The 24,750-nt window shown below is 46.6% G+C and overlaps 1 protein-coding gene across 4 annotated transcripts in view; it reads right to left on the bottom strand.

Moving 5' to 3' along the window:
* Positions 1 to 24,750, bottom strand: part of TOPBP1 (DNA topoisomerase II binding protein 1) — a 251,109-nt gene that overhangs the window by 34,962 nt on the left and 191,397 nt on the right. For 3 of the 4 annotated variants that reach the window (XM_030206546.1, XM_030206552.1, XM_030206562.1), the window contains exons 23-24: positions 24,411 to 24,519; positions 21,385 to 21,548 (exon numbers count right to left, since the gene is read on the bottom strand). In XM_030206546.1, coding sequence (XP_030062406.1) covers positions 21,385 to 21,548; positions 24,411 to 24,519 — 273 coding nt within the window. Of the gene's footprint in view, positions 1 to 21,376; positions 21,549 to 24,410; positions 24,520 to 24,750 lie in introns of those variants that run through there. The other variant, XM_030206570.1, reaches the window with a different exon arrangement.

Below are 24,750 nucleotides of genomic sequence, written 5' to 3'. Positions count from 1 at the left end.
TGGTTGATTTCATTGGAGATTTCATTAATGTCTTGTTTGAAAGGGATAAATATCGTTACATCATCTGCATATATATGTAAGGGTTGAGGTTGTGGTTTGATAGAAGTTTTGCCAAGGGAATCATCATTAGGTTAAAAATAGTTGGCGATGGAATACAGGTCCACTATCCCTTTACTGCATCCAGAAGCCCACAATGGAATGGCAAAATGTAACTTTCTAGCATTGGACTGCATTTTTGTTTACATTTAAACTTTGTAAAATCGGTGCTCTCACTGCACACGCCAGGAAAATAGCATGCACTCCTGCACATTTTTCTGGGTGTTCATCAAAAGGTTTGGCATTCAGTGGGGGTACGCTGGGGTCTACCTTGGGGGTCAGCACCCAAGAAAAAGATCTAGGTGTCGTTGAAGATAATGCGCTGAAATCTTGAATGTGTGGCGGCAGCCAAAAAAGCAAACAGGATGCTAGGAATTATTAGGAAAGGGATGGTGAATAAGACCAAAAATACTATAATGCCTCTGTATCGCTCCATGGTGCGACCTCACCTTGATTATTGCGCTTAGTTCTGGTCGCCGGACAAGGCAAGCAGCAGCAGGGACTAAAAAGGAGAGCAAAGCTCAAGCGATCTAAAATGTTGGGTGACAAAAAAGCCAGGGGAGGGGGGCTAAAACTCCAGAGAGCAGAGGACTTAGGAGCCCAGAGTGTGGCAAGAAGATAGAACTCTCTTCTACCTCCCTCTCTCCTCTGCCGCTCCTGCTTCCTTGCTTGCAATGAGAATTCGCCCTTGGGCAGGGCAGCACCTAGAACTCCTCTTTGCAAGCCACAAAGCTGCGAGAGCTGAAATCTTCCCTTTATAGCAAAAAAAACTTTTTTCCTCCACAAATTCTTGCGTTGCTCTTCTCTCTATACACAGCTTTCATTCACGCAGCTTGTATGCATGTATGAAAGCCATGTGTAGCACACACTGTTCTGAGCATGTGCAGAGCAACCACGCTTAGCGGGTGGATGCTCTGTGCATGCCCTGCTGCTTTCCCTACCAAGCTGCACAATAAATGTCTGTACAGCTCATTTTCATGAGATTTATTTTGAGAATTGCTCGCTATTTCCACCATGGTAATTTTTATTGTGGTGGAAATAGCAACTGGTTCTTTCCAGAGACTTTAGTACATTGGGCCCTGAGTCTCTTCACACAGGGTAGGGAGAGAAATCAGCCCCAAAGGATTGCTGCTCATAGCGCTCCGCTCCATGGATAAATCCTTCTTATCTGTTCCCTTCTCCACTACTGCCAACTCCAGACTTCGCGCCTTCTGTCTCGCTGCACCCTACGCCTGGAATAAACTTCCTGAGCCCCTACGTCTTGCCCCATCCTTGGCCAACTTTAAATCTAGACTGAAAGCCCACCTCTTTAACATTGCCTTTGACTCGTAACCACTTGTAACCACTCGCCTCCACCTACCCTCCTCTCTTCCTTCCCGTTCACATTAATTGATTTGATTTGCTTATTTTTTATTTTTTGTCTATTAGATTGTAAGCTCTTTGAGCAGGGACTGTCTTTCTTCTATGTTTGTGCAGCGCTGCGTATGCCTTGTAGCGCTATAGAAATGCTAAATAGTAGTAGTAGTAGTAGTAATAGCGCTCCTTGGGCTCAATCTATGCTCCACTGGGAATCTGGGCCTAGAGCCTTTCTGGAAGTAGCCAACTCATTATTTGTTGTACCAGGCCACATGTTTACACCATCTGCTGCAGCCAGAGAAATACTGAAGAGATGAAGGAAGTACCAGCCCCTAATAAGGAGAGCAAAGTGAGCAATAATAAAGACTCCAGATTCAGAAAATGGAAGACAGTAAAAGACAAAACAAACCGATCTGTGTAAAAGAAAAAAAATTGTTACTGCAGTTTATGATTCATGAAGTGAGAACTTGCTGGTATCAGTAAAGCCCAGGTGTAGTATGGAATTCTGAGAAAGCGGGAGGGATCACTGAAGAGTGGATAATTATATGCGTCTGGATTTTCGTATGCTCGAAATTTATAAGTTTACATGAATATTATGCCTCATTCATTATCAATTAATAAACAAATAGCTACCAGCTAGTTGCTTGGGCACTTACAAGTTATGAGAATGCTAGAATAAAGAAACTTGCTGCATTAGTGAAAAAAGTTTTTATAAACTGCATTCTGAAAGAAATAGGTATAATTTGGGCTATCTGATTGATCACTCTTTCTCCTTAGAATTCTGTGATGTTCCAAAATTCTGCACGATATGTCCTGATTACAAAGGTATGATTATTTTTTTCCACAATTCATGAATCGAGCATCCAGATCCCAAGGTCATGATCATGCAGAGGCTGATAGTCTCCTCAATGACTCCCTTGATGTATCCTAAGGCAGCGAAAGTCAGTCCTGCAGTACCCCCTTGCCAGTCAGGTTTTCAGGACATCCATAATGATTATGCATGAGATTGATTTGCATACACTGCCTCTATTGTATGGAAATTTCTTTCATGTATATGCATTGTGAATATCCTGAAAACCTGACTGGCAAGGGAGTACTCCAGAACAGACTTGGGAAACACTCTCCTAGGGTGAGCAACCCTCTAAAATCATTAACAGAGAGGCACAGGGAAGGACTGGCTGCTTCCTTGTTGCAGAGGCTCACACGATCTAGACCCATTTTAGATATCTGTGAAGTAGACCTTAAAAAGATAAGGGGAAATACTACTTTGTACAGACCAGAAGTTAAGGAATAGAATAAAGAGAGAGAAGTGTATGAGGATGGAGTGAATTGAGTTCAAATAGCCACAGTGAATTCAGCATAAGACTGGTTAGAGTGGGGTGTCTGTCTTACTTGTGTGAATTGAGTAAACATAGTGTGAGCGCTCTGTGAAAGAAGGTTCATGTAGACACAAATTAGTCCTTCAAGGAGACTTTGAAAGCTAGTTAATAGTTCCTCAATAATAAATCTAGGCAGTAGGGTGGTCATGGAGTGGGGAGACTTTTGATACAAACAGGATTGGCAACTTGTGGCTCCTAGAATAGATGCTTAAGAACCCACCAGCCTCAGGATGAGTGAATTAAGTAAGCTTGTCTTGGCCCTTGAAACTAATCATATCCTTGTTTGAATGTGGTGTTTTCCAAAGTCAGATAAAAGAATGTGACTGTGGCCAGGTGAAAATGTATGAACTGAGTTACCCACTTGATACATGGAGACAAAAATCCTGTGGTATTTTAGAAGGCTGGGACAGGAGGTTCCCAGTATAAGGTACTTTTATATAGAAAAGCACACTTGAGTAAAAAGTGCCAGGAATCTCTTACAGAGACAAAGGGAAAAAAATGAAAGGAAAAAAGAGGAAAGAGAAGAAAAATTGTCTTATTTAAAGGATCCTAATAATTACTAGGTTGGTTTGAAATCCTTAGTTGACTTTAACCCTGTTTAATCCCCAATTAATGGAACAACAGTCAGATTGGTATGATATTAAGAAGTTTGCCTCAGATTTACTTATATGCCTCTAATTTAAGAAAAACAACCTTAGACTTAAAGAACATTGTTTCCTGGTACCAGTAAAATGTCTGGCAGTAGTGAATACTGTTCTCTCTAACATGCTTCTTTCTCAGCCCTCTCTCTCGTATAAATATTTTAGTAGCTTTTAAGTTTAAATGTGTTTTGCCCGTTTAAAACGGTATAAAATCCTTCCAGGTGCAATGAGATCAGAGATGTCTCTGCCAGCAGGATGTCTACCTCTCACGAGGAGGGGGGGGGGGGGGGGGGAAGAGAAAAAACAGCTGCTGATAGATCCATGGATAGACTATCCTGCTTTTATCCAGCTGGCAGACAAGTTTTAACTTCCTAAGGTAGATGTGGTTGTCTCAGTGGTGACAAAAAAGACCTTGATTCCACCTGCTTGTTTTCCTGTGGAGTTACTTTCTAAAGGGGAGTGTGGTACATGGATAGTGGCCAGGCAAGGAGCCTTCATAGATACAAGCAGCAGACACAAGTAAACCAGAAAAAAAGAGTCTTTATTATGAATCAAGAGATACCAAGTCTGTCATTGTCACAGATCTGATATGCAAACATAAGCATGGTTCAAATGGAACGCCATTTCACACAAAAAAGAACTTTACTCTCTCAGGTTCCCTAAAGAGTATTAAGTGTTACCAACAACACTTAATACTCACAGTGTCCACACCCAGCAGGTCCAACTTCCAATATTTCACTTGCTCTCTGCAATCTTCTCACCTTGATCCATATCCAAACACTGCATTCACAGACTGGGTAAATACTTCACAATATAAACCTCCTACTTTGACCTGCCTTCAAACAATGTGATCGCAGGCTAGGAACTCTGCTGGAGGACCCCTTCCTGCTGCATCAGGCATGCCTTCTGGGCTTGGAATCTCTCTTGGAGCACCCATTCTCCCTAACCTACTTCTGATCTCCTTGTTCTGTTCCCAGGCTAGGGAGTTTAACCTGCTCTCTGCCTGAGCCCTGCCCTCCTGACTCAGCAGCCTAGCTACCATACCTTTAATGTGGCCTAGTGAAGGAGTGCTTTTAAGGAGAACTGTATTTACTTTTACAGAGTTGATACCTTATGGGGTTCACCTTTTAAAAGATGTTTTCATTTTTATTTTATTTTAATTTCAGTTGTGTAAAGTGTGCATGAGATCTTGCTTTCCTGTTGGTAAGTGTTGTTCCTTTTCTTTATTCTGTTTTTTAATGGACTGTATGCCTCTCCAACCTGTGAGCCAGATGGCGCAGTTTATCAAATACTAATAAACAAACATACTGACTCCCTTACAGGACAAAGAAATGCACTCCTATCTGACGCACTTATGTAACCTTTATTCCTGTGAATGCTGGAGGGAAAATTATCCATCTTGGAAGCTTTTGGTATGAAGCCACTTCCAGCATACATAGAGATTGCAGCACAAAAATTGCAACTTAAGTAAATCCAAAAACAAGCAAATAAATCAATAATTGTTTCAATGAGCTGCTGAAATTATGCTGCCATGAGTACATTAGCATAGTGTGTAAATGTGTGTGTGGGTAATAACTCAAGTTTTATAAGTAATGCAATTTTGTATATGTTCGCTGTATTTATTTTGAATGAATCTGCTTGTTAAGTAACATGCTAGTCAGGAATGTTAAGATTTCAACTGTTTTGGCGTAGTGGGTCAAAATTTTAATGAAACATACGAGTTTTTGTGGCCTTTATCCAAGTATATTCCTTAACTATTTCTGAGAAATTACTACTACTACTACTTAACATTTCTAAAGCGCTACTAGGGTTACGCAGCGCTGTACAATTTAACATAGAGGGACGGTCCCTGCTCAAAGAGCTTACAATCTAAGAGACAAGTGAACGGTCAGTCCGATAGGGGCGGTCAAATTGGGGCAGACTGGATTTACTGAGCGGTAAGAGTTAGGTGCCGAATGCAGCATTGAAGAGGTGGGTTTTAAGCAAAGACTTGAAGATGGGCAGGGAGGGGGCTTGGCGTAAGGGCTCAGGAAGGTTGTTCCAAGCATAGGGTGAGGCGAGGCAGAATGAGCGGAGCCTGGAGTTGGCGGTGGTGGAGAAGGGTACAGAGAGGAGGGATTTGTCCTGTGAACGGAGGTTACGGGCGGGAACGGAAGGGGAGATGAGGGTAGAAAGGTAGTGAGGGGCAGCAGACTGAGTGCATTTGTAGGTAAGAAGGAGAAGCTTGAATTGAATGCGGTATCTGATTGGAAGCCAGTGAAGTGACCTGAGGAGAGGGGTGATATGAGTATATCGGTTCTGGCGGAATATGAGATGTGCAGCAGAGTTCTGAACAGATTGAAGGAGGGATAGATGGCTAAGTGGGAGGCCGGTGAGGAGTAAGTTGCAGTAGTCAAGGCGAGAGGTAATGAGAGCGTGGACGAGAGTTCGGGTGGTGTGTTCAGGGAGGAAAGGGCGAATTTTGCTGATGTTAAAGAGGAAGAAGCAGCAGGTCTTGGCTATCTGCTGGATATGCGCAGAGAAGGAGAGGGAGGAGTCAAAGATGACTCCGAGGTTGCGGGCAGATGAGACGGGGAGGATGAGGGTGTTATCAACTGAGATAGAAAGTGGAGGAAGAGGAGACGTGAGTTTTGGTGGAAAGACGATGAGCTCGGTCTTGGACATGTTCAGTTTCAGGTGGCGGTTGGACATCCAGGCAGCAATGTCGGATAAGCAGGCTGATACCTTTGCCTGGGTCTCTGTGGTGATGTCTGGTGTGGAGAGATACAGCTGGGTTTCATAAGCATAGAGATGATACTGGAAACCATGAGATGAGATCAGGGAGCCCAGGGAAGAGGTGTAGATTGAGAAGAGAAGGGGTCCAAGGACAGATCCCTGGGGAACACCAACAGATAGGGGGATAGGGGTGGAGGAAGATCCATAAGAGTGAACTCTGAAGGTGTGGTGGGAGAGATAGGAGGAGAACCAGGAGAGGACAGAGCCCTGGAACCCAAATGAGGACAGTGTGGCAAGAAGTACGTCATGAACTGAGTAGAACTGACAGTAGGTGAAATCAAGCATTATTTGTTATGCAGTTTATACATTGGAATACAAAGTTCAAATTTGATTTTGTTTAGCGAGATCTTTTCATGCTTTAGGTGATGTCATTTCCATTGGTATATATTAATTAGAAATGATTTGAGGGAAATGTGCTTATACAGTCCCTATTCTCAAATATGTATTGTAAATTAGTGACTTACTTACATCTGATATAATTTAAAGCAGGAGTCTGGAAAGTGTCCAAATGTGTTATCTACAACTAGAAAAAAAGGATGGTTTTCTAATTTAACTTAGACAAGGCACTGAAGTTTTTGATTTAAAGCAGAAGAGAATTTACAGAGCGAGTTAAATAAACAAGGCACTAAATTGACATTATAGGGTTTTGATGACACGCCTTTCCTCCTGAAGAGAATCAGTACTGAACAGACTAATTTAAACAAACCAGTCAAACAAGTCAATTCATTGCTGATCAGTAATATATAAATAAGTAGCTGCCTTGTAGTATCTGGATGTTAGGATTTAAATAATCTGTAATTGCATGAGAGGAAGCGAATGCTACATACCTGTAGAAGGTATTCTCCGAGGACAGCAGGCTGATTGTTCTCACTGATGGGTGACGTCCACGGCAGCCCCCTCCAACCGGAATCTTCACTAGCAAAGGCCTTTGCTAGTCCTCGCGCGCCCATGCGCACCGCGCATGCGAGGCCGTCTTCCTGCCCGAACCGGCTCGTGTTCGTCAGTCCAGTATGTAGCAAGACAAATACAAGGGAAGACACAACTCCAAAGGGGAGGCGGGCGGGTTTGTGAGAACAATCAGCCTGCTGTCCTCGGAGAATACCTTCTACAGGTATGTAGTATTCGCTTTCACCGAGGACAAGCAGGCTGCTTGTTCTCACTGATGGGGTATCCCTAGCCCCCAGGCTCACTCAAAACAACAACCATGGTCAATTGGGCCTCGCAACGGCGAGGACATAACTGAGATTGACCTAAAAAATTTACCAACTAACTGAGCGTGTAGCCTGGAACAGAATAAAAATGGGCCTAGGGGGGTGGAGTTGGATTCTAAACCCCGAACAGGTTCTGAAGAACTGACTGCCAGAACCGACTGTCGCGTCGGGTATCCTGCTGCAGGCAGTAATGAGATGTGAATGTGTGGACAGATGACCACGTCGCAGCTTTGCAAATCTCTTCAATGGTGGCTGACTTCAAGTGGGCTACCGACGCAGCCATGGCTCTAACATTATGAGCCGTGACATGACCCTCAAGAGCCAGCCCAGCCTGGGCGTAAGTGAAGGAAATGCAATCTGCTAGCCAATTGGATATGGTGCGTTTCCCCACAGCCACTCCCCTCCTATTGGGATCAAAAGAAACAAACAATTGGGCGGACTGTCTGTTGGGCTGTGTCCGCTCCAGATAGAAGGCCAATGCTCTCTTGCAGTCCAATGTGTGCAGCTGACGTTCAGCAGGGCAGGAATGAGGACGGGGAAAGAATGTTGGCAAGACAATTGACTGGTTCAGATGGAACTCCGACACAACCTTTGGCAAGAACTTAGGGTGAGTGCGGAGGACTACTCTGTTATGATGAAATTTGGTGTAAGGGGCCTGGGCTACCAGGGCCTGAAGCTCACTGACTCTACGAGCTGAAGTAACTGCCACCAAGAAAATGACCTTCCAGGTCAAGTACTTCAGATGGCAGGAATTCAGTGGCTCAAAAGGAGGTTTCATCAGCTGGGTGAGAACATTGAGATCCCATGACACTGTAGGAGGCTTGACAGGGAGCTTTGACAAAAGCAAACCTCTCATGAAGCGAACAACTAAAGGCTGTCCTGAGATCGGCTTACCTTCCACACAGTAATGGTATGCACTGATTGCACTAAGGTGAACCCTTACGGAGTTGGTCTTGAGACCAGACTCAGACAAGTGCAGAAGGTATTCAAGCAGGGTCTGTGTAGGACAAGAGCGAGGATCTAGGGCCTTGCTGTCACACCAGACGGCAAACCTCCTCCATAGAAAGAAGTAACTCCTCTTAGTGGAATCTTTCCTGGAAGCAAGCAAGATGCGGGAGACACCCTCTGACAGACCCAAAGAGGCAAAGTCTACGCTCTCAACATCCAGGCCGTGAGAGCCAGGGACCGGAGGCTGGGATGCAGAAGCGCCCCTTCGTCCTGTGTGATGAGGGTCGGAAAACACTCCAATCTCCACGGTTCTTCGGAGGACAACTCCAGAAGAAGAGGGAACCAGATCTGACGCGGCCAAAAAGGAGCAATCAGAATCATGGTGCCTCGGTCTTGCTTGAGTTTCAACAAAGTCTTCCCCACCAGAGGTATGGGAGGATAAGCATACAGCAGACCCTCCCCCCAGTCCAGGAGGAAGGCATCCGATGCCAGTCTGCCGTGGGCCTGAAGCCTGGAACAGAACTGAGGGACTTTGTGGTTGGCTCGAGATGCGAAGAGATCCACCAAGGGGGTGCCCCACACCTGGAAGATCTGTCGCACTACACGAGAATTGAGCGACCACTCGTGAGGTTGCATAATCCTGCTCAATCTGTCGGCCAGACTGTTGTTTACGCCTGCCAGATATGTGGCTTGGAGCACCATGCCGTGACGGCGAGCCCAGAGCCACATGCTGACGGCTTCCTGACACAGGGGGCGAGATCCGGTGCCCCCCTGCTTGTTGACGTAATACATGGCAACCTGGTTGTCTGTCTGAATTTGGATAATTTGGTGGGACAGCCGATCTCTGAAAGCCTTCAGAGCGTTCCAGATCGCTCGTAACTCCAGAAGATTGATCTGCAGATCGCGTTCCTGGAGGGACCAGCTTCCTTGGGTGTGAAGCCCATCGACATGAGCTCCCCATCCCAGGAGAGACGCATCCGTTGTCAGCACTTTTTGTGGCTGAGGAATTTGGAAAGGACGTCCCAGAGTCAAATTGGACCAAATCGTCCACCAATACAGGGATTTGAGAAAACTCGTGGACAGGTGGATCACGTCTTCTAGACCCCCAGCAGCCTGATACCACTGGGAGGCTAGGGTCCATTGAGCAGATCTCATGTGAAGGCGGGCCATGGGAGTCACATGAACTGTGGAGGCCATGTGGCCCAGCAATCTCAACATCTGCCGAGCTGTGATCTTTGGGGACGCTCGCACCCGCGAGACGAGGGACAACAAGTTGTTGGCTCTCGTCTCTGGAAGATAGGCGCGAGCCATCCGAGAATCCAGCAGAGCTCCTATGAATTCGAGTTTCTGCACTGGGAAAAGATGGGACTTTGGATAATTTATCACAAACCCCAGTAGCTCCAGGAGGCGAATAGTCATCTGCATGGACTGCAGGGCTCCTGCCTCGGATGTGTTCTTTACCAGCCAATCGTCGAGATATGGGAACACGTGCACCCCCAGCCTGCGAAGTGCCGCTGCTACCACAGCCAAGCACTTTGTGAACACCCTGGGCGCAGAGGTGAGCCCAAAGGGTAGCACACAGTACTGGAAGTGACGTGTGCCCAGCTGAAATCGCAGATACTGTCTGTGAGCTGGCAGTATCGGGATGTGCGTGTAGGCATCCTTCAAGTCCAGAGAGCATAGCCAATCTTTTTCCTGAATCATGGGAAGAAGGGTGCCCAGGGAAAGCATCCTGAACTTTTCTTTTATGAGATATTTGTTCAGGTCCCTTAGGTCTAGGATGGGACGCATCCCCCCCTGTTTTCTTTTCCACAAGGAAGTACCTGGAATAGAATCCCAGCCCTTCCTGCCCGGATGGCACGGGCTCGACCGCATTGGCGCTGAGAAGGGCGGAGAGTTCCTCTGCAAGTACCTGCTTGTGCTGGAAGCTGGAAGACTGAGCTCCCGGAGGACAATTTGGAGGTTTGGAGGCCAAATTGAGGGTGTATCCTTGCCGGACTATTTGAAGAACCCACTGATCGGAGGTTATGAGAGGCCACCTTTGGTGAAAAGCTTTCAACCTCCCCCCGACTGGCAGGTCGCCCGGCACTGACACTTGGACTTCGGCTATGCTCTGCTGGAGCCAGTCAAAAGCTCGCCCCTTGCTTTTGCTGGGGAGCCGAGGGGCCTTGCTGAGGCGCACGCTGCTGACGAGAGCGAGCGCGCTGGGGCTTAGCCTGGGCCGCAGGCTGTCGAGAAGGAGGATTGTACCTACGCTTGCCAGAAGAGTAGGGAACAGTCTTCCTTCCCCCGAAAAATCTTCTACCTGTAGAGGTAGATGCTGAAGGCTGCCGGCGGGAGAACTTGTCGAATGCGGTGTCCCGCTGGTGGAGATGCTCTACCACCTGCTCGACCTTCTCTCCAAAAATGTTATCCGCACGGCAAGGCGAGTCCGCAATCCGCTGCTGGAGTCTATTCTCCAGGTCGGAGGCACGCAGCCATGAGAGCCTGCGCATCACCACACCTTGAGCAGCGGCCCTGGACGCAACATCAAAGGTGTCATACACCCCTCTGGCCAGGAATTTTCTGCACGCCTTCAGCTGCCTGACCACCTCCTGAAAAGGCTTGGCTTGCTCAGGGGAAGAGCATCAACCAAGCCCGCCAACTGCCGCACATTGTTCCGCATATGTATGCTCGTGTAGAGCTGGTAAGACTGAATTTTGGCCACGAGCATAGAGGAATGGTAGGCCTTCCTCCCAAAGGAGTCTAAGGTTCTAGAGTCCTTGCCCGGGGGCGCCGAAGCATGCTCCCTAGAACTCTTAGCCTTCTTTAGGGCCAAATCCACAACTCCAGAGTCATGAGGCAACTGGGTGCGCATCAGCTCTGGGTCCCCATGGATTCGGTACTGGGACTCAATCTTCTTGGGGATGTGGGGATTACTTAATGGCTTGGTCCAGTTCGCCAGCAATGTCTTTTTGAGGACATGGTGCATGGGTACTGTGGACGCTTCCTTAGGTGGAGAAGGATAGTCCAGGAGCTCAAACATTTCAGCTCTGGGCTCGTCCTCCACAACCACCGGGAAGGGGATGGCCGTAGACATCTCCCGGACAAAGGAAGCGAAAGACAGACTCTCGGGCGGAGAAAGCTGTCTTTCAGGAGAGGGAGTGGGATCAGAAGGAAGACCCTCAGACTCCTCGTCAGAGAAATATCTGATGTCTTCCTCTTCTTCCCACGAGGCCTCACCCTCGGTGTCAGACACAAGCTCACGAACCTGTGTCTGCAACCGCGCCCGGCTCGACTCCGTGGAGCCACGTCCACGATGGGGGCGTCGAGAGGTGGACTCCCTCGCCCGCATCGGCGAAGCTCCCTCCGCCGACGTAGTCGGGGAGCCCTCCTGGGAGGTGGCCGCAGTCGGTACCGCACGCGGCACCGACGTCGGGGACCTCACCCCGGGCGATGGGCCAGCCGGCGCCACGCTCGACGGTACCGGTGGCGCAAGCACCGCCGGTACCGGAGGGGTAGGGCGCAACAGCTCTCCCAGAATCTCTGGAAGAACGGCCCGGAGGCTCTCGTTCAGAGCGGCTGCGGAGAAAGGCATGGAGGTCGATGCAGGCGTCGACGTCAGAACCTGTTCCGGGCGTGGAGGCTGTTCCGGGCTGTCCAGAGTGGAGCGCATCGACACCTCTTGAACAGAGGGTGAGCGGTCCTCTCGGTGCCGATGCCTGCTGTGTGCCGACTCCCTCGGCGACCCAGAGCTCTCGGTGCCGACGCGGGAAGGGGACCGGTGTCGATGCTTCTTCGACTTCTTCCGAAGCATGTCACCGGAGCTTCCCGGCACCGACGAGGAGGACGTAGAATCCAGCCGTCTCTTCCTCAGGGCCAAGACCGAAGGAGGTCGGTCTCGGGGGGGCTGTACCGCAGGAGCCCTCAGGATGGGGGGAGACCCACCCGAAGGCTCACCGCCACCAGCAGGGGAGTGGACAGCCCTCACCTGCACTCCAGACGAGGCACCACCGTCCGACGACATCAGCAGATGAGGTCCCGGTACCACCGACATCGATGCAGTCGCCCGATGCCTCGGCGCCGATGCAGAGGTCCGATGCCTCGATGCACCCGATACACTGGCGGCCGAGGGAGAAGACCTGGACGCTGACGACGTCGATGCCCTCGATACTCCCGGTGCCGATGCCGACGAAGAGCCCGAGAACAAAACGTTCCACTGGGCCAATCTCGCTACCTGAGTCCGCTTTTGTAAAAGGGAACACAGACTACAGGCTTGAGGGCGGTGCTCGGCCCCCAGACACTGAAGACACGACGAGTGCCTGTCAGTGAGCGAGATTACCCGGGCGCACTGGGTGCACTTCTTGAAGCCGCTGGAAGGCTTCGATGTCATGGGCGGAAAAATCACGCCAGCGAAATCAAAAGTCGAAATGACGAAGATTTAGCACCAGAAAAATTTTAGGAGGAAAAATTTCGACCTAGGCCTAAATGAGGCCTACCCCGACAACGAAAGAAAACTTACCGGGGCAAAATCTGAAAATACGGGAAGGGAGAAAAACCGAAGAGGTCTTCCGGAACACTTCCCAAGGAATTTTAGAACAATTTCCGAAGAAAAAAACACGTCGAAAGGACGCGCGAGGTCGACTTCCCGGGGCACGAACGGCGCAACACGACCGTACCGAGCGCGGACAAAAGAAGACTGACGAACACGAGCCGGTTCGGGCGGGAAGACGGCCGCGCATGCGCGGTGCGCATGGGCGCGCGAGGACTAGCAAAGGCCTTTGCTAGTGAAGATTCCGGTTGGAGGGGGCTGCCGTGGACGTCACCCATCAGTGAGAACAAGCAGCCTGCTTGTCCTCGGAGAATAGTGATTACAGAGTGTAGAAATATGGTCATGGAGAATAGATTAAAGATGGAAGGGAATGGAAGCCTGGGCTTTACTCATACTACCCCTCTCCTCAAGTCGCTTCACTTGCTCCCTATCCGTTTTCGTATCCTGTTCAAACTTCTTCTACTAACCTATAAATGTACTCACTCTGCTGCTCCCCAGTATCTCTCCACACTCGTCCTTCCCTACACCCCTTCCCGTGCACTCCGCTCCATGGATAAATCCTTCTTATCTGTTCCCTTCTCCACTACTGCCAACTCCAGACTTCGCGCCTTCTACCTCGCTGCACCCTACGCCTGGAATAAACTTCCTGAGCCCCTACGTCTTGCCCCATCCTTGGCCACCTTTAAATCTAGACTGAAAGCCCACCTGTTTAATATTGCTTTTGACTCGTAACCACTTGTAACCACTCGCCTCCACCTACCCTCCTCTCCTCCTTCCTGTACACATTAATTGATTTGATTACTTTATTTTTTGTCTACTAGATTGTAAGCTCTTTGAGCAGGGACTGTCTTTCTTCTATGTTTGTGCAGCGCTGCGTATGCCTTGTAGCGCTAAGGAAATGCTAAATAGTAGTAGTAGTAGTAGTACGTTTTGCTTTTAGTAATTAATCTGCATTGCCTGCTTCCTTATAAGATTATGGATTTTCTCTTTCCGGGTGTGACTGATTAACAGTGTAGTTACACTTGAAGGAGGCTTACTGTTGATAACCAACCAGTCCAAACACCTGGGTTATGCATTCCTACCAGCAGGTAGAGACTGAGAACTAATGAGCTATGATGTCATCCCTTCAGAATCCTGTGCAGTCCCCTAGCAAGCCAGCCAGTATTTCTCAGTCTCCAGCAAGTGGTATGGTTAATATCCTGTGCAGCTGGTCATGGTCTGATAGCGCATGTATTCTTAGCGATTTTTAAAAAATGAAAAGTTACACAGAGTAAATCGAAACAGGCAAGTGTCTGATGTAGCAAGGCTAGTATTGGTGCTGCCATATTTATAGCCTTGCGTATTAAAAAAAAAAAAGGGATAAAGAGAACACACAGTATAGCTTGCCTTTAAGCAGTTGAATTTTCTCTCTGTATTCTTTTGTTTCCTCTTGGGTAACAGCTTGTGCGCTGTGTGATTTTTAATTTAAAAACTCTGGGCTTGGTTTCAACAAAACTAAACTGTGTAGTCTAATAACAAGTTGAATACCTCATAAACTATATATAGACTTGTATATATGTATGATGCGATATCTTATTTTCCGTAATTTTATTTTTTATTTTACTTTTATTATTTTTATTTTATTATATTTTCAAAAAATGGAGAAAAAAGACCTCATCAGTCCCAGCATGACGATATTCTTATTCAATTTCTCAATCGATTTAATCGTCTGCTTGTTCTAGGACTCCATTATAATCACTACCGGTGTTATATGAGTAGGAGACGCCATGACATAAGATTGTGATTTGCCATTCGTTACTTGGCCCCCTGATGAAGCAATTAATATAATATATAGCGAAACGGAGAGCCCCGTAGGGCAGAGCAAAAAGCTAAGTAACATAAGTGTTGAATTTGTTGTTGAAAACAATCACGATTATAATATTGAACCTGAAATTGAACATTGAAATTGAATAACTTTAATAACATTAAAAGAAGAGGTGGAGTTTTTTAAGACCGAGGATTATAATGGAGTCCTAGAACAAGCATACGATTAAATCGATTGAGAAATTGAATAAGAATATCGTCATGCTGGGACTGATGAGGTCTTTTTTCTCCATTTTTTGAAAATATAATAAAATAAAAATAATAAAAGTAAAATAAAAAATAAAATTACGGAAAATAAGATATCGCATCATACATATATACAAGTCTATATATGATTTTTAATTTAGTCACCAAGTTGAAGGTTTGGCATATGCCTCTTTAAGCTGTTGTGTACTATGGGAGAACAGCCAGAGAAGAGCAAGGACTGTGTGGTTTGTGGGACATGTCAGTCAGCTGCTTCAGCTGGGAAATGCTGAGTCTGCTATGACAAAGTCAAGAATCTTTCCCCCAGTGGTCTGTGGATAGCGTAGGAGGATCAGTATGGTGATTCCTCAGGCTGAGAGGAAGCAAAGATTAGTTTACTTGAGGTGGTGGTCGACCCAACTTTGGTAAGAACTGCTGCAAATATTTGATGCACCATCAGCAGTCTCAGTCAGTGAGGAGCCACTGCAGCTGCTTCCCTCTGCATACACATATTCGGATGTAGCCCATGCCAATAAGTCTCAGAGCTCAAACATTAGGCATAATTTCACACCAGAGTTTGAACTTTTATGGCCTAGGGTTTTTTGTATGGACAAGGATGCTTCCTTAGGCTTTCTGACAGGATTCAGTGTTTCCAATGTTACAGCAGACGTTTCTAGCAAATGTCCTAGATTGGATCCAGTGGAGGATCATGAGGAACAAGCATTGGTGACTTCTCTTCTGACAGAGGAGGCTATGGATAAAGCCTCTAAACAACAGTTTGATTTAGAAGAGAAGCTCCTTTCTGAGGAAGATGTCATCTTGCCTGGAGAGGACCTGTTGGTGGTACATCTTTTTTGCAAAGATGACTTGGCAGCGTTAATTTCACAGGTGTTGTCTATTTTGAAGATTTCCATAGATTGTCCCACTGCCAGCGAGTGAGTGCAGGATTCTCTATTAGACAGAATCAAGAAATCTTCAAAATCCTTTCCTATTCTTCGGGTAGTAGATTATATTATTGCAGCAGAATTGGAAGTTCCAAATGCTGGTTTTTGGGTCAGATGATCCATGGATAGACTATCCTGCCTTTATCCAGCAGGCAGACAAGTTTAAGCTTCCTACGGTAGATGTGGTTGTCTCAGTGATGACTAAAAAGACCACAATTATAGCTGAAGATGGTGCAGTTTTGAAGGACCCTCAGGACTGCAGAATAAAGTTCTCATTGAAGCAGACATGAAGTTTTGGTTTTGGCAGGTCAAATGGAAGTATGTAGAGATTATGCTGCTAGAGTATGTCTTAGACAGAAGTCTTCTTTTATGGATAACTCCAGTGCTACTTTGTTGGAAATGAGAACAATGTATTTTTTTTTTATTTTGTATTTACAAATTTTACTTATACATTCATATAATAAACAAACATGTTCAGCAATTTCTGAATTACCGAGAAAAAGGAAAATAACACATTTAGGAAATTATCCTTTAACTTTGTCCACATTATTTAGATCCAGATACAAGGAAAAAAGAAACAAAGTAGAAAAAGAATGAAAATCAATGGAGTAGTGAAGAACAACTAACACTGGCTAGCCAATATACAGCATTATTTTAACTAATGGGAGCAACCAAGGAAACATCTCTTCCGTCTTCTTTAGAATTAATAAATTTCTGTAATTTCTTTGGATCAATAAGCCATTATTAAGATGGACTTGGAAAAATCCACTGCTTATTTCTAGTATAAGCAGCATAAAATCTCTTTTACTGTTCCTGATCTTGCCAGGTACTTGTAACCTTGATTGGCCACTGTTGGAAACAGGTTAGTGGGCTTGATGAACCTTTGGTCTCTCCCAGTATGGCAAAGCTTTCGTTCTTATGAAGGTTTGCAGACCTGCCCTCTGGTTCTTTCAGTAGGAGGTTGTTTAAAGTTGATTTACCAGAAGTGGGCCCAAATAACTACAGGTGCTTGGGTGATCAAAAGTATTTGAGATAGCTATGTGCTGGAGTTTGCGTGACCTCTTCCAAAGGCCTTTCTGGATTTGCCTTGTCATTCACATCAAAAGATAGTGGCAGTTCAGCATTGGACAGGTTAGTTCAGTTAAAAGTGATAGTGTCAATTCTATCTTCGTTACGCTGAAGAAGGAAGGTACATTCAGACTAATTCTTGATCTCAACTTATCAACAGGCGTCTCAAGGTACCAAGTTTTCAAATCAGTTATAAGATATATTAAATCAAATCAGACTTAGGTAATAAGGAAAACTAAGAATAAAGGGGAGAAGTACAGATGATACTAGTTAAACAGGAGATTCTTTTAACTAGATCAAGGAAAATTAAGGAAACTTGTTATTAATATACTGGCACCAATTAACCAAGCCTTTTCATTCACATCAGAGGATGGAGTAGATACCAATATGGGAGTATGAAGTTTCTGTGCTTCCAGCAAATTCTTAAATTGATCAGAGTCTACAAGTATAAATGTCTGAGCTTCAAACTTTACAAAACATTTACATGGAAACTGTAGGAAAAAAACAACCGTCCAAGTGCCCCAAACTGTGGCTTAAGAGTCAAAAAGGCTTTTCACTTAAGCTGAATGGCTCTACAGAGGTCAGGAAATATCAAAACCCTGTGATGCAAGAAAAGATCATTCTTATGCCAAAAATACAATCATAGGACCCAGTTTTTATCTGGTTATAAGGCAAAGGAAGCAATCAAAGTTGCTTTAGATATCACAGGATCCAATGCCTCCAGAAACCCAGAGAGATCAAAACTGTCCACTGTGTACATATACCTGAGCAGGATAATGCAACCTCATGAGTGGTCTCTGAACATGGGCGTAGTCCGCAAGATCTTCTGAGCATGGGGCACCCCCTCGATGGATCTTTTTGCCACTCAGATCAATCACAAGGTCCCTCAGTTCTGTTCCAGGCTTCAGGCCCACGACAGACTAGCATCAGATGCCTTTCTCCTGCATTGGGGAACAGGCCTTCTGTATTCGTATCCTCCCATACCTCTAGTAGGGAAGACTTTGCTGAAACTCAAGCAAGACTGCGGAACCATGATCCTGATAGCACCTTTCTGGCCACGTCAGATTTGGTTTCCTCTTCTTCTTTTGAAAGGTATTAATCCGCAAACGAACCTTTTCCGGAGATACGAAGGCAGTAGAACGAGAGGACATGAAATGAGATTGAAGGGGAGCAGACTCAAGAAAAATGTCAGGAAGTATTTCTTCACGAAGAGAGTGGTGGATGCTTGGAATGCCCTCCCGCGGGAGGTGGTGGAGATGAAAACGGTAACGGAATTCAAACATGCGTGGGATAAACATAAAGGAATCCTGTTCAGAAGGAATAGATCCTCAGGAGCTTAACCAAGATTGGATAGCAGAGCCGGTAGTGGGAGGCGGGGCTGGAGGTTGGGAGGCGGGGATAGTGCTGGGCAGACTTATATGGTCTGTGCCAGAGCCAGTGGTGGGAGGCGGGACTGGAGGTTGGGAGGCAGGGATAGTGCTGGGCAGACTTATACGGTCTGTGCCAGAGCCGGTGGTGGGAGGCGGGGCTGGTGGTTGGGAGTCAGGGATAGTGCTGGGCAGACTTATACGGTCTGTGCCAGAGCCGGTGGTGGGAGGCAGGGATAGTGCTGGGCAGACTTATATGGTCTGTGCCAGAGCCGGTGGTGGGAGGCGGGGATAGTGCTGGCCAGACTTATACTGTCTGTGCCAGAGCCGGTGGTGGGAGGCGGGGATAGTGCTGGCCAGACTTATACGGTCTGTGCTCTGAAGAGCACAGGTACAAATCAAAGTAGGGTATACACAAAAAGTAGCACACATGAGTTGTCTTGTTGGGCAGACTGGATGGACCATGCAGGTCTTTTTTTCTGCCGTCATCTACTATGGTACCTGTTGTCTTATGAATGGTGGACTCTTGGGAGGGCAGGAAACTGGTTAGGTTAGACATGTGTAAAATTGTATTGCTGCTTTCAAATAATTGTAATTGGGGTTTTTTTTGCATATGCACCAGTAAGACATGGTCCTTGAACACCTACTCCAGAGTAATATATGTTTACTTGTATTATTTATTCTATAGTCATGTTTAGCTAATCTGAATATATCCACCAGAAATATATCTCAAGCCAGAAAAGGGGAGAATGAGGAGGAATAAAATACAACCCCCAAGACCCCAAGTCCATAGAATGTAAAAGAGTTTAAGGGATAAGAAAGATTTGTACAAAAGAAAAAAAACCACAACTTATTGCTATTAAGATGCATGTTGATATCTACTACTACTACTAGCATTTCTAAAGCGCTACTAGGGTTACGCAGCGCTGTACAATTTAAACAGAGAAAGACAGTCCCTGCTCAAAGAGCTTACAATCTAAAAGACAAGAGAACAATCTAGAGGGCTAGTGAACAGTTAATCTGATAGGGTGGGTAGATTGGGCATTCTATATTATCAGTAAAGCCTAGGTGTAGTATGGACCCCTTAGAAAGCGTGTGTGTTTAGGGTGGGGAGGGGGGAGGTGTGTCACGCTGAAGAATGGAGAATTATATGCATCTAGTTTTTGGTATCCTGAGAACTGCATCCTTCTTTAGCGTTAGGGTTTGCCAGCAAGGGAGGAATGAGGGAGACCCACTGAAGAAGTTTGACAGTTTCGGGATTTTCTCCCAGACCTGTCAAACCTAAGCCCATCCACTCCTCCCTAAACACATGGCCTGGAGGTCTGCTGGTCCTCCAGGTGCCCCACCCTCCAAACACTAAAGAACCCTGATGGTCCAGTTGGACCACTACTTCTCCTCTCCCACAACATTGAAAAAAATGGCCTGGTGGTCCAATGGGACCACTAGCCCTCCCCTCCCTTCCTCCCTCCGTCCTTCCCAGTAGACCCCCCCCTACCCCCTCCGCGACCTTCCTTGTCCATAGCTGGAAAAAGGAGAGACTAGCACTCCCTCTCTCCTTTTCGGGTGCCTCCTCAAAATTGCAGCGCCATGCCCTATCCATCCTGGGATGTGCTGGACGGGTTTAACTTCCATATAAGGGTTAAGTCCCACGCAGCACATCCCAGGATGCACCGGGCAGGGAAGGGAGCCAACATTTTGAGGAGGCACCCAAAGAGGAGGGAGGGAGTGGTAGTCCCTCCCTCCTCCAACTATGGACAAGTTTGGCCGCCGGGAGGGAGGGCTAGCAGTCTCACTGGACCACCAGGCCATTTTTATCAGTGTTTGGGGGGAGGTGTGTGTGGGGGGGAGGGGGGAACAGCGATCCTACTGGACAACCAGAGTTCTTTAGTGTTTTTTTTTTGGGGGGGGGGGGGGGTCTGGAGATCCACCAGACCTCCAGCCCTTATATTTAGGGAGGGGGGCCGGAAGGCTTAGGTTTGACAGGTCTGGGAGAAAATCCCTGGAAATGTCAAACCTCTTCAGTGGATCTCCCCCATTCCCCCCTTGCTGGCAAACCCTAATGCCAGCTCATAGGGTTTGCAGCGGAAGAAGCGCCCTTTAGTGCACTGCCCAATGATCATTAGAGAGGAATGCCGGAGACCCTCGTTTGCAAGCATTTGCATGCAATTTGTGATCAGAGCCAGCAAGGGCATTGTTTCACACACTCACCAGCTCTGATCCTGCAGCGCAGGCAAACACGGGTGCTAGTCCAGTGGTAATGGCCTCTAGTGCCCGCGTTTGCTTCTCATCATTGGGGCATAAGTGAAACACTGAAGAGACCACTGCATGTGGGAAGGGTCATGCATGCTTGAATTTTAGAGCTGTCTGTTCCAGCGCCATCAGATGTCACCCACTTGCATACCCGATCAATCTTGCTGTCTACAGAAAATATCCATTACATGAAAGAATCAATCTTTTTATCCTGCTATCTAGTTGGACTGCTCCACTTATACATGTGAGATAATACAATTAAACAGTGCGACAAACAAATAGAGAATTTCTAGCAGATCTTATTTTTATTGATTTTAAATTGTGTATCGCCTTGCTGTCTAGAATGAAAGGCGATATATCAAATACATAATACACAAACTTATTATTTCATCCTCAACAATCCATTCTCAGCCAGAGACAGGAAATTTCAAACAAAAGTAAGTGCAAGTTGTGAGGAATGATCTTGTTCCCCAGGGATAAATTCCACAAAGCCATTCTTTTGAATCTTATAGCACACTCATTGGGCTTTCATGTTGCACTCTATGATTAAGTTGATAAAAAATAGAAGCGAGAAACTGACTAAGTTATGAACTGAATAGTGATCAGATTCATCCAAATGAGAACAAAAGTCACAATCCCCTGCATGTATTTTACAGCTACCTGTAGCTTCACAGGATAGTTCAGTTTGTTTTAAAGTTCACAAGGATATTTTTAGGGTATTTTGCTTTGATGACTGTGAAGATCTAATAATAATAATAATAGTTCTTCATACCTGTACAAAGTGTCCAACTGCTCTGCAGGACTCTAGGTAGGAGCGATGAAGCACCCATTTTCCAGCTGCCATTGAGGCCAAATACTTTTCATTTCGGAGAGGATGCCCAACAATGATGTGTGTACAGCTTGGATCAAAGCACTGCTTTTCCAGCACCACCCCACCTTAAAGCATAGAAAGTCAAATATTTAGTTTACATGTTTTTCTAGGTCCACTCTTCAATGAAATAATCACTTCTGAAATAACTGAAGGGTATTTTTAAAAAGTATTTATTTAGTGGCCTGGTGATTTCCTTCTGCGTCTTCAGGGGAGGAGGGATTGTCTCCAAGTTCAGCACATCAGGATAGCCAAGAATTTTTTTTGCATGGGAATAGGCTGTCAGGGGCAATATGTGGTGATTATTGCTTACTTTTATGAGGCCCTGATGATTAATTCCCTGCACTGTTCCGAAACAGCGCCCTAAAACTAGCACCGGAACAGCGCGGGGAATTAATTCCTCAATTATCAACGCTAATAACATGCAAATTTATGTGCATTATTAGCACTGGTCATCATGCGTTCAGGGACTGGAGGATCATGAGATCCCCAGACCCCCCTCCCAAAGCAAAGCCCTGGTAGCTTAGTGCCCCCCAAGCACCCACAACCTCTCCGGGATGGCGACACAGGGGTAAGCCCTCCGGCTGGCAGTCCGGTGAATCTCCGGCCCCCCATAACTACTCCACACACCCAAAAAATATACCTGGTCGCCCAAGTAGGCTGACAACGCAAGCCCTTCCTGTTGGTCTAGTTGCAAACCCACCTGCCCCCCATACATCAGCAGTGGAGGAGGGAATAGCACTCCCTCTTCTTTCCAGCGCTGCCTTCAAAAATGGCGATGCGCTGGGTGGGACTTCACTACCATATAAGAGAGAAAATTCCCTTATATGGTAGTGAAGCCCTGCCCAGCATAACCCAGGAGGTACGGGGGGGAGGCGGGGGGCGGGGCAGGCGAGTTTCCCACTAGATCACCAGGGAGGGTTGGGGGTTGCATCGGCAGCCCACTTGGGCCACTGGGTATATTGTTTTGGGTGTGAGGGAGTTAGAGGAGATGGCGACCCACAGGACCTCCAGCCCCTCATGCCAGGAGGGGAGGGGAGTCACGGGGCTGGAGATCCGCTGGACCTCCAGCCCCCCGTGTCATCGTCCGGGGGGGGGGGATGCTTGGGTGGGCACTAGAGCATCAGGGCCTTGCTTTGGGAGGTGGGTCCGAAGGTCCTATGGACCCTAGGGACATGGTGGCAGCCTGGGCTGACTCTGATGGGGGGGGGGGGGGCAGGGGACGGGAACAAAGTCTTAACTTAACACGTAGGGTTAAGGAACTATTTTGACCCTACGATCAGAGCACTATTCTCTGATCATAGGGGCGGAATACAAGCAGAGCTCATTTAAATCTAATTTAAATGAGCTCTGCGCTATTGCATCGTTTGGGCGCTGTTTGCTTGATGATCATAGGGGTGCAGGTAAATGCGGGCGTTAGTGGCCTCTAGTGCCTGGATTTACCTTTGATCATCGAGCCACGAGTAAAGGAGGAGAGGCTTAGAGGAATGATTGCTATAGCTTTATAGTTTTGAATGTTTGTTTTTACATTCTAATCTGCTTGGAGCCTGGTGGTAGAGCCTGAAATCAACTGAAATAAATAAATGAAACAATATACCTTCATTGACAGCTTCATGGGTTGTCATTCTATTTCCCCTCTCCCCAACCCAATTTGATCTCCTCTACCATCTACCCAGTCATCATTGTGATAAGCACTGGCCAGGAGCCATAGACTGTAGTTCCTCATATCTGACCCCTGTGTACTCTGAGCCTGGACACTATGTGGTACTGGTGTGAGATGACAAATCCCCCCCCCCCCCCCCCCCCTCACCCTCCAGGGCATGAGAAACAAACCCAGGCTTCCTGTGTAGAAAGCATAGTAAACTGGGTGGCTCTTAAGGACACATTTAAAAACTGATAAGCAGTAACAAACAACACTGGATACAGTGAATCACAAGTATAGATTCTAAAATTTAAATTAAACACATAATCTATGGCTAACACAATGAGGGTTGCCACCATGAGATAATAGTCCACTCCCATCCTAATGCATTCTGTTTGTTGCTTGTCCATGTTTCAGTGCATTGCAGTCCTTAATTTCTTTCAACATATAGTTGAAATGGGAGTTTTAAAGGACTACTGCAGCAGTGGCGTAGCTACGTGGGGTCACGGGGGCCTAGGCCCCCCCAACATTTCCTCTGAGCCCCTGGTTTTGCTGGTGGGGATCCCCAAACCCCGCTAGCTGAAGTGTTGCGTTGTCTGCCCTGCTCTGTCTTCCCCTCACGTCTGGCACGCTCCTTTTAGTGAAACTGAGCATGCTCAATTTCACTAAAAGAAGCGTGCAGGACATGAGGGGAAAACAGAGCAGGGCAGGCAACACAGCAGCGCCGGAGACCAGCGATGGAAAACACTTCAGCTGGCAGGGGTTGGTGACCCCCGCCAGTCAAGGTATTTGCTGCAACAGTGGGTGGGGAGCGGCAGGGCAGGGAAACTGCGAGGCGGAAGGAAGGGCCAGCGGCGGGGCAGCTCGGGCTTTGGCCCCCCTCCCACCGTGAGGTCTGGCTACGCCCCTGAAACTGGAGTAATATCTCACAATGACATACAGGTAAGCTTGGCAATTCTGACAATATGAAGGTAACAAGGGAGAGACAGAGACCAACCACTACAACCGAGGATAAAAGCAGACTGGTGGAAAATAGAAACAAGTCAGAATTCACAAGAAAGCCCATTCTCTCAGGGACTCTTTCTTGTGAGTACTGTTTTATTTATATTTTCCACCACTCTGCTCACACAGACACGAGTAATGGAGAAAGAAATTATGTACAAGAAACGTATGCATGATCATCAAAAGCAAGTAATGCTATCCTTCCCTGTCCTCCAAAAAAGGAACGCAGCACAGCAAAAGAATATACCGGTAAGCATTTAACATAAGCATTTTCAAGTCTGGGCACCTAGTTCTTCAATCAGATGGCAGTAGTCAATTCTCTCCTGTGGGTTCAGAGATGACAGCTGGAACCTGTACTGTTTTTCTGGTTCTTTGTCTTCCTCTGCTTCAATAACCTAAAATTAAAAATATATTTTTAAGCACTCCTTGTGTTTTATAAGCTTGCTTATTTGCTTTGTATGTACCATGTTACATCATATAGAAGCCTTCTGGCATTTGGGATGCAATACATATTGATCTGAAAGAAGGAGGCAGCAATTCAGCAGATTTGTGTATATTCTTCAAACAAAATGCCACCCTTTTGACCTTGGCATGAATATTCACAGTGACGCACTGATGATAAGCTT

The sequence above is a fragment of the Microcaecilia unicolor genome, chromosome 1 (assembly GCF_901765095.1).
Source record: "Microcaecilia unicolor chromosome 1, aMicUni1.1, whole genome shotgun sequence".
Lineage (NCBI taxonomy): Eukaryota > Metazoa > Chordata > Amphibia > Gymnophiona > Siphonopidae > Microcaecilia > Microcaecilia unicolor.
The sequence above is the reverse complement of the archived record's forward strand: the minus strand, read 5'-3'. Positions and strand labels throughout refer to the sequence as shown.